This window comes from Cryptomeria japonica, chromosome 10 (assembly GCF_030272615.1).
Source record: "Cryptomeria japonica chromosome 10, Sugi_1.0, whole genome shotgun sequence".
Classification (NCBI taxonomy): domain Eukaryota; kingdom Viridiplantae; phylum Streptophyta; class Pinopsida; order Cupressales; family Cupressaceae; genus Cryptomeria; species Cryptomeria japonica.
Window position 1 is genome coordinate 810,049,160 of NC_081414.1, and position 13,612 is coordinate 810,062,771.

Consider the following 13,612-nt stretch of genomic DNA (forward strand, 5'->3'; position numbering starts at 1 on the left):
GTCCATACCATGCACATGTATAACCACAACTTTTTGACGCAAATATTTTTTTTTTTTCCAATCCTTTTGAGAAAAGATCTGTAAGACACTGAAGATTGATGAGGATTTTTTTTTGTATTTTTTAAAATATTTTTTTATTATTAATTTTTTATTGGCCCTAATTGTTGTTTTAAGAAGCAATAACATCAATCAAAGCCCTCTCAAAACTAGCATGATCATACTTTTCCCCCCAAAAGGAAGAAGAAACCCTTAACCAAAAACTAAACACAACAAAAATGAACCCAAAAGAAAGAAAAAAATTGCTAAGAGTAATTGAAGAAGCCTCCAAAGAACACATGAATCCCATCAAGGATCATCGAAACATACTGCAATAGCTCCAACTAGAACTCAAATGCAAAAGAGCCCCAAAAACCTGAACCTTCTCAAAAGTGGCAACAACTACAAAAGAAGGGCTCAAAACAAAGAACACTGGAAGCAAAATAGAAGCCACTAGACAGATAGCCACCACGCTAAATCTATAGCCAAAAGGAGCCACCGCTAAGAGACATGAAATAGTGTCGATAGGGACCAAGACCTCACTAATTTTATAAGAAAAATAAGAATGAAAAGCACTATCCATTCTCTTGAAGACAATAGGAAACTTAGGAGGGCCATCACAACTAGGACCAACAACAAAAGCCTTGAATAGAAATACTAGAAAAGTAGGGATAGAGGAATCCCCTACAGATAAGGCCCAAGAAACAAACATAAAAAACCTCGAACCCTTCACAACACACTCCAACCTCCACAAAATCACCACACCTATAGCCAGTGAATTGAATGAACCATACAACAAAGCAAGGCAATATAAAGAAAGTAGGCCAAAGGCCTCAATCAAGTAAGGGAGGCCCAAGAGTGACAAGTATAAATAAAATGCTCGAAGAATGAGCCAAAGAAAAATCAATAGAGATTCGAGTCACAAGATAGACACCATCCATGTAACCCACAAAAGTAAAACCCCCAAGTAGATAAACAACACAACCATTGACTTCTGCATCACCAAGTGCAACACCAACCACACAAGGCATGAACTAGAGGATAACATACGCAATAGGGTCTCCATCTTCTATGCCCGCATCCCTTGCCTCTTCATCCATGCCTCCTGCAACCCCCCCAGTAACCCCTTTGTTGCTTGAAACCCTAGCACCCTCTCCTCCCAAAAAAAAATCCCTAGAGTTTACTTTCTAGAATTTTTCCAAAATATTAAAGGCATACAATATATTATATGTCTACTATAGTACTTATTAATATATATATAAATATATATGGTATAAAAATAATTGTCACTAGATTTCATGTTTTCATTCTGATTTTTGACATATCAACAAAACAATGTTGATAAACACTTTGGTAAGTTCATTATGGAAAGATTAAGATTTTAGGCCTTCTAATGCCTAAATAAAACCTTAATGTTACTTTCTATAAAATTTTAAAAATATTAAAGCATACAACATATTGTATGCCTATTATAATATATGAAAAAAATAATATGTAATATACAATAACTTATCACTAAATTTCACATTCCCATTCTAATTTTTGATATGTCAATTAGCTTGTGTTGATAAACACCCTACAAATTTATTATGAAAAGATTAAAATTTTAGACTTTCTAACACCTAAATAATTTCCTAATGCTACTTTCTAAAGTCCTTTGAAAATATTAAGAATATATAACACATCCTCTCTCTTCTATAACATTTATTAATATACGTGTAAAACTAATATCACTAAATTTTATATTATTATTCTGACTGTTGATATAACAATAAGATAGTATTGATATTATATCATAAGACCCTAATGTGAAACCAAAGTTTATCAAATTATATTATAAACTCTAGTCTTTGAATATAAGTCTAATATAATATTTATAAAATATCTCTAAAATAAATATTTGATACTTGTTCCTTAACCTGGTCAAATGAATCGTTGCCTACCTAAAACAAAATAACACATGCAAAGAAAAAATGTTAAAACTATGCTAAAAATAAAATTTATCCGTTTGTAAGTTTTGTCCCTTGTAGCATGTTCGCCCACCATGGTCAAAGACCTCGTGGTTTTTCCTACTAAATTTTTTGTGCAAAATTTTTAATTACGACTGCCCTAGCCAATGTTAACCAATCATATTTATAACGCGTACGTGTAAACGTAACTGTTCAACCTTAATACGGCTTCTATTGTTGAATTTATAACGCGTACGTGTAAACGTAACTTGCATGTATTCTAATCACTTTCATTTGACGTAGTCCAAGTCCGGTGTATCTCTTTAATTATTTTTTATTAAATTTGGAAACAAATTACATTTCACCATAGCATTATAGTCAATGCATTGATTTTTGACAATGGAAGACTCATCTATCGAAGCATTCAATAATACTTATAAAAACAGGCCATAAAATCAGAGAAGGATTATAACAATTATTTTAGTATGGCAGGAGGCAGCGATGCAGATTCTAGATCTTTAGAACAAACGCCCACCTGGGCTGTGGCCATTGTTTGCCTGGGCTTTGTACTTATTTCTATATTACTTGAACAAGCTATACATTTCCTTTCAAGGGTATTCTTTCTTTCTATCTGTCTGCAATTATTTGTTTTTCCATATGTTACATGGAATTCTGTTAAATGTTTTTATATATTGATGTTTTGGATCACAGTATGTGATTCGTTATTGGAATAGTAGAGAGTTAGAAGAGATATTTTGATGATGGATTACAGTTAACGATGCAAAAACTTCAACACAATCAAATCTAAAAGTAATATGTATAGAGGGATGGATTGTGGAAATCTGAAATCATTAATGAATTGGAATTGTAGAAAGCTAGAAGAAATATTTTAATGATCGAACACGATCGCATGCAAAAACTTTAACACAATCAAATCTAAAAAGAATAGAATATACTAAACTTGAAATCATTTCTGAATTGGAATGTTTTTTTGGGTGTGTTTGGATTGCAGTGGCTCAAGAAACGCCGAAAGAAATCCCTGGGGAAAGCATTAGATAAGATCAAAGAAGGTGAATAATTTGCTGATGTCATAATCAATATCAGTTTATTACAGTGGGTAAATTTTAGCTTAATTCCTCTGACATGTATGCAGAATTGATGCTGTTGGGATTTATCTCGCTTCTGCTTACTGTTGGGCAGACAAAAATTTCTCAGATTTGTATATCTGAGAGCTTAGGAGACTCTTTGCTTCCCTGTCCAAAGGAGGAGGCCTCAGAAGTCGAAGAGACTGAAAAGTTTTCATTACCTGGATACCATCGTAAGCTCATGTTCTTAGCTTCTGAAATACCATTAAGGCGTAGCTTGGCCACAGACGAAATTCAAAGTGGTCATTGTGCTGATAAGGTAGGAATTTGTGCTTGATATTCATACAGAATGGGACTATTTCTAATGGAAAGAGATTAAGTGTTTTTTTGCATGTGTTATTTTGATGCAGGGGAAGGTTCCTCTGATATCACAAGATGGACTCCATCAACTGCACATATTCATTTTTGTATTGGCTGTTTTTCATGTCTTGTCTTGTATTGTAATCATGGCGTTAGGATGGATAAAGGTATGAGTCAGTAAGTTTCCTTCTGTTATTGTTATATGCAAAAGAAATTTGTGCTAAGGTGTAAAATAGTGAGGATTATTAATTAGAATTCCTCTGCAGATGAAGAAATGGAAAGCATGGGAGGAAGAGACTAAAACATTGGATTATGAATTTTCAACCGGTTAGTTTAAGACTTTCCATTTTCTCTGTTTTTTATAGATTTGGAGAAGTACTAACAAGTCCTACAAATGAGGAATTGCATTTAATAATTGTTATGGTAAACTATTAATAAGGAAACTTCAATAAGTATGAATTCATTTAAATTTTTTTATTCTAAATTGGGAAACTTGTATAATATAAGAGAGAAAAGTTTGAATATGTAAAACAAATGATATTAGGTCAATCTAAAATATAGATTGATTTATTATATATTTTTTATGTTTTAGATTTGAAAGGAAACATTGAATGAATAATTATTACAAAAGTTGACTTGATATTCGGGATTGACTGTCAAAATTAGGCTGTAAATGAGAAACCATTTTCATAAATATTATGTTGCAGATCCTTCGAGGTTTAGATTTACTCGTGAAACTACTTTTGGAAGGAGGCATATGACTTTTTGGTCTACAACACCAATTCTCAATTGGATTGTAAGTAAACTTAACAATTCAAAGTCTTTCATTTTCACCAATTCTCAATTGGATTGTAAGTAAACTTAACAATTCAAAGTCTTTCATTTTTTAATTTAGCCTAACTCCAATTCTTATGTACTAAAGCCTTAACTTTTGGATTTGTAGGTGTGCTTTTTCAGACAATTTGTTAGATCTGTACTTAAAATTGATTATTTAACATTGCGCCATGGATTCATACTGGTAAACTTTGTTATACTATACTTATAGAATTTTACGTTGTATAGTTAATAAGAGACTGTAGTTATGAATATGTTTAATTTTGCAGGCTCACTTCGCTCCACATAGTAGATTTGATTTTCAAAGATATATAAGAAGATCATTGGATGATGACTTTACTAGTGTTGTATCCATCAGGTATGCTTTCTAATTCTAATTCAAAAATTATTACAACATATAAATTTTTTGTATTGTTCATTTAATTGATTGTTTAAACAATGTATTTCATTGTATACAGTCCACCTCTATGGTTTTTTGCGATCTTATTTATGCTACTCAACAGAAGAGGTAAATTTAAATCACGCTTTTCTTTTAAATTATTATTACTTCTAATTGTTTAGGAAGCTGATAAGCATGAAAACTAATTGTGCAGGGTGGTTCACATTTAATTGGCTCTCCTTCATTCCATTGATTGTAAGTGAAACCAATACTTTGCTTCACCTCTTTTTTAACAATACGCAATGTGAAAGTATCAAATTTTTAATTTGAACAGTAATTTAGATTTTTTCACAATATGCAATGTGAAAGTATCAAAATTCTCTTTTGAACAGAAAGGCTAAAATATTTTTGATTCATAGATTCTTTTGATAGTGGGAACAAAGCTGCAAGTCATAATAACTAGAATGGCATTAGATATCCAAGATAGAAATCATGTTGTGCAAGGAGCTCCAGTGGTGAAGCCCAATGATCAACTATTTTGGTTTGGTCGACCCAAGTTGATTCTATATCTTATTCATTTTACCCTATTTCAGGTTAGACAAATTTTTTTTAAGAAATTATTTTGTTTAATCTTTCCATGCTTCACAGATTGTAATGATAGAATATTCATTTTGCAGAGCGCTTTCCAGTTGGCTTTCTTCTTTTGGGCATGGGTAAGGAAGAAAACCATCATCCAAATATCATCATATATCTACTTTTAGTTAATTTCAAACCTTGGCTTGATAGAATTTTCCCTGGCATAACGAACTTACATTCATATATCATGATTGATACAGTATGAATATGGTCTGCAATCGTGCTTCCACGATCGGGCGACAGATATTATAGTTAGAATAACCTGTGGGTAAGTTTATTAACGTGTTGTCAAAAAAAAATCTGAAAAAAATAATTTTTTGATTTTTTTCTTGTTTTTACTTATGAATTCAATTGTGTGTGAACTTTTGCATAGTAATTTCGAATCCAAAAACAAAAACATGAAACCATACTGATTGTGAAAATTGATATCATTATAAGATTTTTTAACATCAATATTTAGAATTCTATAAAGACCGCTATCAACATGAATGATGAAGTTAAACTCTACAGTGTTCAGAGAAACTTTGTTGTAAATACTATACTCATTTCTTGATCCACATTATTGCTAACTCAAAATGCATTTGTCTTACATTAGGGTTGCAGTTCAAATACTCTGTAGTTATGTAACTCTCCCTCTCTACGCTCTTGTGACACAGGTATGCATTGAGATAGAAACAAACACATTTGATTTATGCTTTTTTCAATACTGCTGTGAGATGAAATATGGGTTTTGTGCTTCCAGCTAGGAACAAACATGAAAACAACCATATTTGATGAAAGAATAGCTACAGCTTTGAAGAAGTGGCACCAGAGAGCAAAGAAGAACATTAGACAAAAAAGACATGATGATCTGTCAAGTAGACAAACTACTCCATATGAAGGATCTTCTCCAATTCATCTTCTTCGCAAGTATCTAAGTTCAAGAGACTTAGAAAGTGCCCAGAATTTAGAGCAGGTTGAATATGATATTGAAGCAGATGCACCCTCCCCTTCTCACCATTCTCACCACAATGCTAATGAAAATTCAAAGGAACAAATAGCAGAAGAGAAACAAGATGTTCAAACACTTGGGTTTGAGTTGAGCTTTGATCATTTTCGAAATGAAAATTTAGAAAACATTATCTCTACTTCTCACAGGGAGAACGATTCAAGCAAGGAGGACCGTTAGCAGAAGTGGCCGACAAAAACACTGATATTTAAAAAAATAGAAAACAATCTGTGAAGATAATTTTTGGTCATAGAAATTTATGAGGGTTTGTAAAATAGGTCAAATGCACACTGATCTCATCTTTTTAAATATTATCGGTGTATTATATGTAACTTATGTGTTTGACATGCCAATTTTTTTTTTGGTAAGCATTTGTTTCAAGAATTATATTATCACATTCAATTTTCGTTTTAATATTATTGGTGTATTATATGTTTGAAATGCCAAAGTTTTTTTGGTAAGCATTTGTTTCAAGAATTATATTATCATATTCAATTTTGGAGTATATACAGTTATATTTTAACCAACAAATTATGTAACTACATCATTTAGTTTAATTCAATAATATATTTCTATTTGAATAAAAGATTTAAATTTTTGTTTAAAAAACCTATTACATGACAGCCATGGAGGCAAAAAGTTTGAATCTCACAAAGATTAAGATTAAACAAAAAACTAAAAACTAAAAATGAAGATATCAGATAAATTGATGTATTTAAAAAAGACAAAAGGTCAACAATAAACTAGTAGACAAAAAACTATTGTTGAGGGACTTTTAGGCTCTTAATGACCTCCCATTCTTTTAGTAAGAACTGAAGATGGCCTTGAAAAGACACCTCCCTAAGCAAATGGAAGAACCAACAATATCATTAGATTGATGAGTAGAATAGGGATTCTTTGTCGAGTGTTTGGATCTTTTGTGCACTTGTTGGTGGGGGCTACCTTGGACCAAGAGCACATAATCCCTTCTCAACCACTACTCCATTCTTCTTACAAGTTCTAGCTGGAAGACCTAAATCGTAGTAGTCATGTTGTTGACGAAATCCATGCAATAATCAATAATTTCCAAGATACTATTCATAAGGGTCCCCTATTTGGAAACCTTCTTTTCAAGTAGATGTTCCCATGTACTAATTATAATTGTTACAAATGTATTTTGATGCATTTTTCCATTTAATTTTGTAGATATTTTAATTATATCTTAATAATTGTACATAACAATGATACAATCTTATTTTTGTCTAAGGCTTCAACAATCTTAGCAGCAACCAAAATATTAGCCAACCTAGCTTACCTTCATTCACTAGAAGAGGTGGTTCTATGCTCTTTAGGTACCTCACTACTAGATATGTCAATAGAAAGTGAGGGGGAAGTAGCAAGGTTATCTTTCAAATACCTAATCACATCTTTTCCTTTTCAACTCGTAAACTTGGGGCCTAAGTTCGTAGAGGCATTGGCATGGTTTTTTCTAATTATCTAGGGTCTATTTAGGGTCAATGCCAAACAAAATTAAGGGTGTACTACACCCTATGATAAATTTTGGCTCTTTGGAGAACAAAGGAGAACATTGTCCAAAGAAATGGCATGGGAGGAAGATGGGGCTTCATTTTTAAAGGCTATTTCCCTCTTGGATTTGCTAGGAGGATGAGGAGGGTTTCAGTCATGGGCCAAACAAAAATTTTAGGTTAGAGTGGAGTTGAGTGAAGGGTTGTTCTCCAAGCTATAATTATAAATGGAATAATTTAAGCCCTGGTTTAGAGGTGGGTAAATGGTGCAGGAGCACCCAATTGGTTGTATGCCTCAATGAGGCCAAGTTGAGTCTTTCATATTTTGGATAGTTAGTAATGTCATGAATAAGGTGTAATAAACCATTTCTAATGGATTTGAGTTAGGTTTGTGTGTTTGAAAGTCATTTGGTGTCATTAGTCCAAAAATTGTCAACAAAATCCTATTTATGTTGTCATGAGGACTCCAAGATATAATAATCCTTTCATGGAATTATTGTTGATGTAAGTAGGATGGTATTCATTTTTTAATCATTTTCAAGTCATTTTAGACATCTATGCAAAGTTTGGATGCCTTATGTATCAAAATACAGAAGTTGTCAAAATATCAATACCACACAAAGAAAGTTGTATTAGTGCCTCCAATGGTTATGAGGAGTTTGAAATTTGGTTTTGTATGGTTATGGTGGTTGTCCAACTCTAGAAGAACTTGTACAACCTTGGTGGAAGGGTTGATGGTCATTGTATTGTGGGAAAAATCAATAAAATTGGAGATTTCTGCACTTTTCCTCAGTTTTACCACGTGATAGTCTGAAAATGCTCATTGTTCATCATTGAAACTTCAATGCTAATGAGAATTCAAAGGAACAAATAGTGGAAGAGACACACAATGTTCAAAAACTTGGGTTTGACTTGAGCTTTGATCATTTTTGAAATGAAAATTTAAAAAACATTATCTCTACTTCCCACAGGGAGAATGGTTCAAGCAAGGAGGACCGTTAGCAGAAGTACAAAAACACTAATATTCAACAAAGTAGAAAACAATCTGTGAAGATAATTTTTGGTCATAGAAATTTATGAGGGTTTGTAAAATAGGTCAAATGCACAATGATATCATCTTTTTGAATATTATTGGTGTATTATCTGTAACTTATGTGTAGTTTTTTTTGGTAAGCATTTGTTTCAAGAATTATATTATCACATTCAATTTTGGAGTATATACAGTTATATTCTAACCAAAAAATTATGTAGCTATATCATTTAGTTTTATTCAATAATATATTTTTATTTGAATAAAAGGTATAAATTTTTGTTTAAAAAACCTTTTCAATGATAGCCATCGGGGCAAAAATTTCAATCTCATAAGGATTAAGATTAAACAAAAAGCTAAAAACTAAGAAATTAGATAAGTAGATGTGTTAAAAAAAGACAAACAAAAGACCTGTAGACAACAAGCTATTGTTGAGGGACTTTTAGGCCCTTAGTGACCTCCCATTCTTTTTGTAAGAACTCAAGGTTGCCTTCAAAAGACACCTCCCTAAGCAAATGGAAGAACCAACAATGTCATTAGATTGATGAGGAGAGTAGGGATTATTTGTTGAGTGTTTAGATCTTTTGTGCACTTGTTGGTGGGGGATACCTTGGACCAAGAGCATTCCATCCCTTCTTGACCACTGCTCCATTCTTCTTACGAGTTCTAACTAGAAGACCTGAATGGTAGTAGTTGTGTTGTTGACGAAATCCATGCAATAATCAATAATTTCCTAGATACTATTCATAAGGGTTCCCTATTTAGAAACCTTCTTTTCAAGTAGATGTTCCCATGAACTAATTATAATTGCTGTAATAAATGAATTTGGATGCATTTTTTCATTTAATTTTGTAGATATTTAAAGTATATCTTAATAATTGTACATAACAATGATACAATCTTATATAAAGTCAAACTCCTTTACTTTGTCTATTTAATTTTTATTGACAAATAATTAAATGCTAATTGGTACATCTTACTTCATTATGTCCACATTCTTATTTATCTAGCTTATGGTAGTAATAAGTACATGGTAGTAACGTTGGATAATTTTTGTAATTCTTATTGGGTTTATTAATTTAGTAGTTGCATTTCTTGACTTTCATGTGTATATTAAGCATTGCAGTTGGATTATGAGTGAATATTATTTTTTATTATATTAAGTGGGAAAGTGCATCAACCTGTTATACATCCATATCAAAAACCATCATTGAAAAAATAAAATGAAGGCTTCAAGATCATTCCCACAAACTATACAAATGGAGAGTTTATAAACTATTCATGAAACAACTACTACTAGAAAAGTTTACGAACAACAACCTAAAAATAATTAATAGTAGAAAACAACACAAAGAAATAAAAAATGGGGTACTAAGAGATATAGCCCCATCCATCAAGAATCTTCTCTAGTTCCAATCCCTTGGTGGATGAGGAAAATGTCTTATTTCTTTTGGCTTGAGCATCTGCCACCTTCCCAAGAGCCTTTTTCTTTCTCTTTCTCTCAATATTATTGCCTATTTCCACCACCTCCATAACTTCTTTCTACTTCAATTTTTTGTTAATTCTTACTAGGTTGTACACACCATTCTCTAGGCATTTAATCTATTAACCATTTATTTCAAATCCCACATAGTTATCAAAGATCTCCAAGCTATCAACCCTAGCAATCATATCCTCTAGATCTACAACCAACACATGGCAATCATTAGACTCAATAGTACCGACAATATTTTTTTCTTGAGCTTCATCATCCCCTTAATATTTTATATTATTTAACCCCTCAAGTTCATCACTTAATTGGGTTAAAGTTAGGGGAATTAGAGAGATTCTTCAAGAACTAGGTTGAGAGGATCATCTCAAGTCCCCTCATTGCTCTATATTTCTTCACTATTAAAAGTAGAATCTTCTTAATGTTAATATTTTTTGTCTTTAGAAGGATTTTTGTCTGATGCTTCGACAATCTTAGCAACAGCCAAAATTTAATCCAACCTAGCTTACCTTCTTCACTAGAGGAGACGGTTCTAAGCTCTTTAGCTACCTCACTATTAGATATGTCAATAGAAAGGGAGGGGGAAGCAACAAGGTTATTTTTTAGATACCTAATCACATATCTTTCTTTGGCACTCATAAACTTGGGGCCTGAGTTAGTAGAGGCACTGACATGTTTTTGGCCCTTATCTAGGGTCTATTTAGGGGAAACGACAACCACAAGTAGGTGTGTACTACACCCTAGGTTAAATTATGGAGGATAGAGGAGAACATTGCACAAAGAAATGGCATGGGAGGAAGATGGGGCTTCATTTTTAAACTCTATTTTCCTCTTGGATATGCTACGAGGAGGAGGAGGAGGGTTGTGGTCATGGTCTAAATGAGAATTGTGGGTTAGAGTGGAGTTGAGTGCAGGGGTGTTTTCCAAGCTATAATTATAAATGACATAAATTAAGCCTTGGTTTAGAGGTGGATAAACCCCTTCAGAAGAACACTTGTCCATGGAAGAGTATAAAAAAAATATATATATATTACAAGTTTATGATGTCTTGAGTTATTAAGAAGAGGAAAATGATACCTGGGAATAGTTTTAGATATACCCTCTAGTGTGGAGTACTTTATGAGATTGTAGCTAACCCACCCCAGTATGAAATAAGATATCTATTAAGTCCATTCTAGTACCTCTTTAGCCTCTCACCATCCTCTAGAAATACCAAAATATACTTCTCATAAGCCTGTTTCTAGGTTAGTTGAGGTACCTTTTTTCCATCACACTTTAGACTAGTTACTTGAGAAATTAACTCTTTCATAACATCCATTCTTACACCACATACCACTACTTTACCATTTTTATAGTTGTTCATAAGCTAGGATGAGAAATCTTCACCAGTGCTTTTCATAAATCTAAAAATGAAGTAATTCTTGTTGGGAAAAATGGTGTCTCAACCTTGCATTTATGTGAGGTTACTATTTATAGTAAGTTTTCATTTGAGCACGAAATGGTGCGAAACTCTCCTTGAAGCTTCTGGTTGGCTAGATAAGCATTCCGGTAAAGTTTCGTCGCAAGGTCACAGCTAGTTTTGAAGATATTAAAGTTTTCATCTTGGAGGGGTGCAATAAAATGTTTAAATTTAATTTTGGGGACTTTAGAGGCTCCGAAATTCCCTGAAAAGTGGCCGTAACCGGCGAAGCAGGTTACGAGGTGATAGAGCACTTCGCGAGCTTTCCGGCGCTTCAAACGGTTCGTCAATCGGACACCCGGTTCTCAAGTTATGGCCTCCGGAAGTTTGTACTCCTGAAATAGGAAAAATAATTTGTATTGAATACATAAATGAGCTGTAAAAGGGAGCGACACGTGTTGATGTGTGCTTTAACATGTCATAGAAGGGAGATAAGGTCGGCTACACCTTATTGGGTGGTTTTAGCCCATGGTTTTGTAATACCGTTTGACGATTTCTTGTATTGTATCTCCTATTTATGAGGTGTGTGAGATAGAGGTTGTGTGTAAGAGTCTTATGGCTATTGAGTTGCCTCTGAATCTCTGATTAGTGATACTCCTGCGAAGAGCTTGCTCTGCAAGTATTTTGTAATCTGTTTTTGATTGCTGAATAAAATATTGAGCTGCTTTTGGAGGGTGGGGTTTTTCTCCCGAAAGGGTTTTCCCCACGTAAATCATGGTGTTGTGGTATGAATGCTATTATATCTATTTCTATTTTCTGTAACTGTTGTAATGATCTGAAAAAGTTTTGCATTACCCTCCTCTCAAGGTTAGTGTAGGAAGTTGTTTCCGCTACTTAACTTCCTTACAAGTGGTATCAGAGCCTGATCACCTTTGGTTTCAATTGTGGGCAGTTGGGTTTTTTGAACTAATCCAGATTTGAGTGGGAGCTTGTGCAGAAGACACTTTTTGATCTTGTTGCAGGAATATTCAGATGGCGAGTTCGTCAGGGAGAATAGAGGTGGAGAAATTTAATGGAAGTAATTTTGAGATGTGGAAGCTGAAGATGGAAGATCTGCTAATAGATCGAGATCTTTGGGATGCTATTGATGCGAATGTCCAAAGGCCCTCAGATCCTACTGCAGCAGCTCAGTATGATGTTATGGACCGAAAAGCCAAGGGTCTAATCAGACTGTGCCTGGCAGACTCTGTTCTAATCAATGTCCATGAAGAAAACTCTGCAAAGAAGCTATGGACTAAGCTTGGTGAGATGTATCAAGTGAAATCTTTATTAAATCAAATTTTCTTAAGAAAGAAATTGTATTCCTTGAAGATGGAAGAGGGTGGACGAATTGCAGACCACCTAGAAGCATTCAATATGATTGTGGCTCAATTAGTATCTGTCGGTGTTAAGATGGACGAGGAGGAAAAATGTCAGATCTTGCTTTGCTCTTTGCCTGATTCGTGGGATTCTCTTGTTATGGCTATTGGTAGTACTTCTGTTGTTTTGAAATCTGAAGATGTGGTGGGTGCCCTACTTGGTGAAGAGATGCGAAGGAAGGTATCCATCAGTTCAAAGGAAGCCCTAACCGTTCGTGGAAGACCTAAGGAGAAAGGCAAGAAGAATGAGAAGCGCGGCAAGTCCAAATCCAAAGGGAGATCGAAATCTCCTGGAAAGTCCAAAGTCATTTGCTGGAATTGCGGTAAACCGGGTCACATCCGTAAGGACTGCAAAGAAGAAAAGAAGAAGAAAAAGAAAAAGTTCGATTCTGATTCTGAGTCCGACAAGGAAGATGGCGATGCATTTATTGCGGCTTTGGCGACTCATGCAGGTAATGATGCCTGGCTAATTGACTCAGGTGCATCTTTTCATATGACTTCCAA

At 33.7% G+C, this 13,612-nt stretch overlaps 1 protein-coding gene across 1 annotated transcript; it reads left to right on the top strand.

Annotated features, from left to right (window-relative positions):
• Positions 1-2,470: 2,470 nt before the first annotated feature.
• On the top strand, positions 2,471-6,025 carry LOC131070335 (MLO-like protein 6). Its single transcript, XM_059212894.1, has 14 exons — positions 2,471-2,599; positions 2,998-3,055; positions 3,139-3,389; positions 3,481-3,597; positions 3,697-3,757; positions 4,138-4,226; positions 4,374-4,448; positions 4,534-4,622; positions 4,723-4,772; positions 4,858-4,898; positions 5,063-5,236; positions 5,321-5,356; positions 5,480-5,547; positions 5,875-6,025. The coding sequence occupies exons 1-14, from the start codon at positions 2,471-2,473 to the stop codon at positions 6,023-6,025; spliced, it is 1,389 nt and encodes a 462-aa protein (XP_059068877.1).
• The last annotated feature ends 7,587 nt before the right edge of the window (positions 6,026-13,612 follow it).

Excerpts from the sequence above, each read along its gene's own strand:
- LOC131070335 (XM_059212894.1), top strand. The coding sequence starts at position 2,471 with ATGGCAGGAGGCAGCGATGCAGATTCTAGATCTTTAGAACAAACGCCC. Across the intron at positions 4,227-4,373 it reads CACCAATTCTCAATTGGATT|GTGTGCTTTTTCAGACAATT; the intron begins GTAAGTAAACTT and ends TTGGATTTGTAG. Across the intron at positions 4,773-4,857 it reads TATGCTACTCAACAGAAGAG|GGTGGTTCACATTTAATTGG; the intron begins GTAAATTTAAAT and ends CTAATTGTGCAG.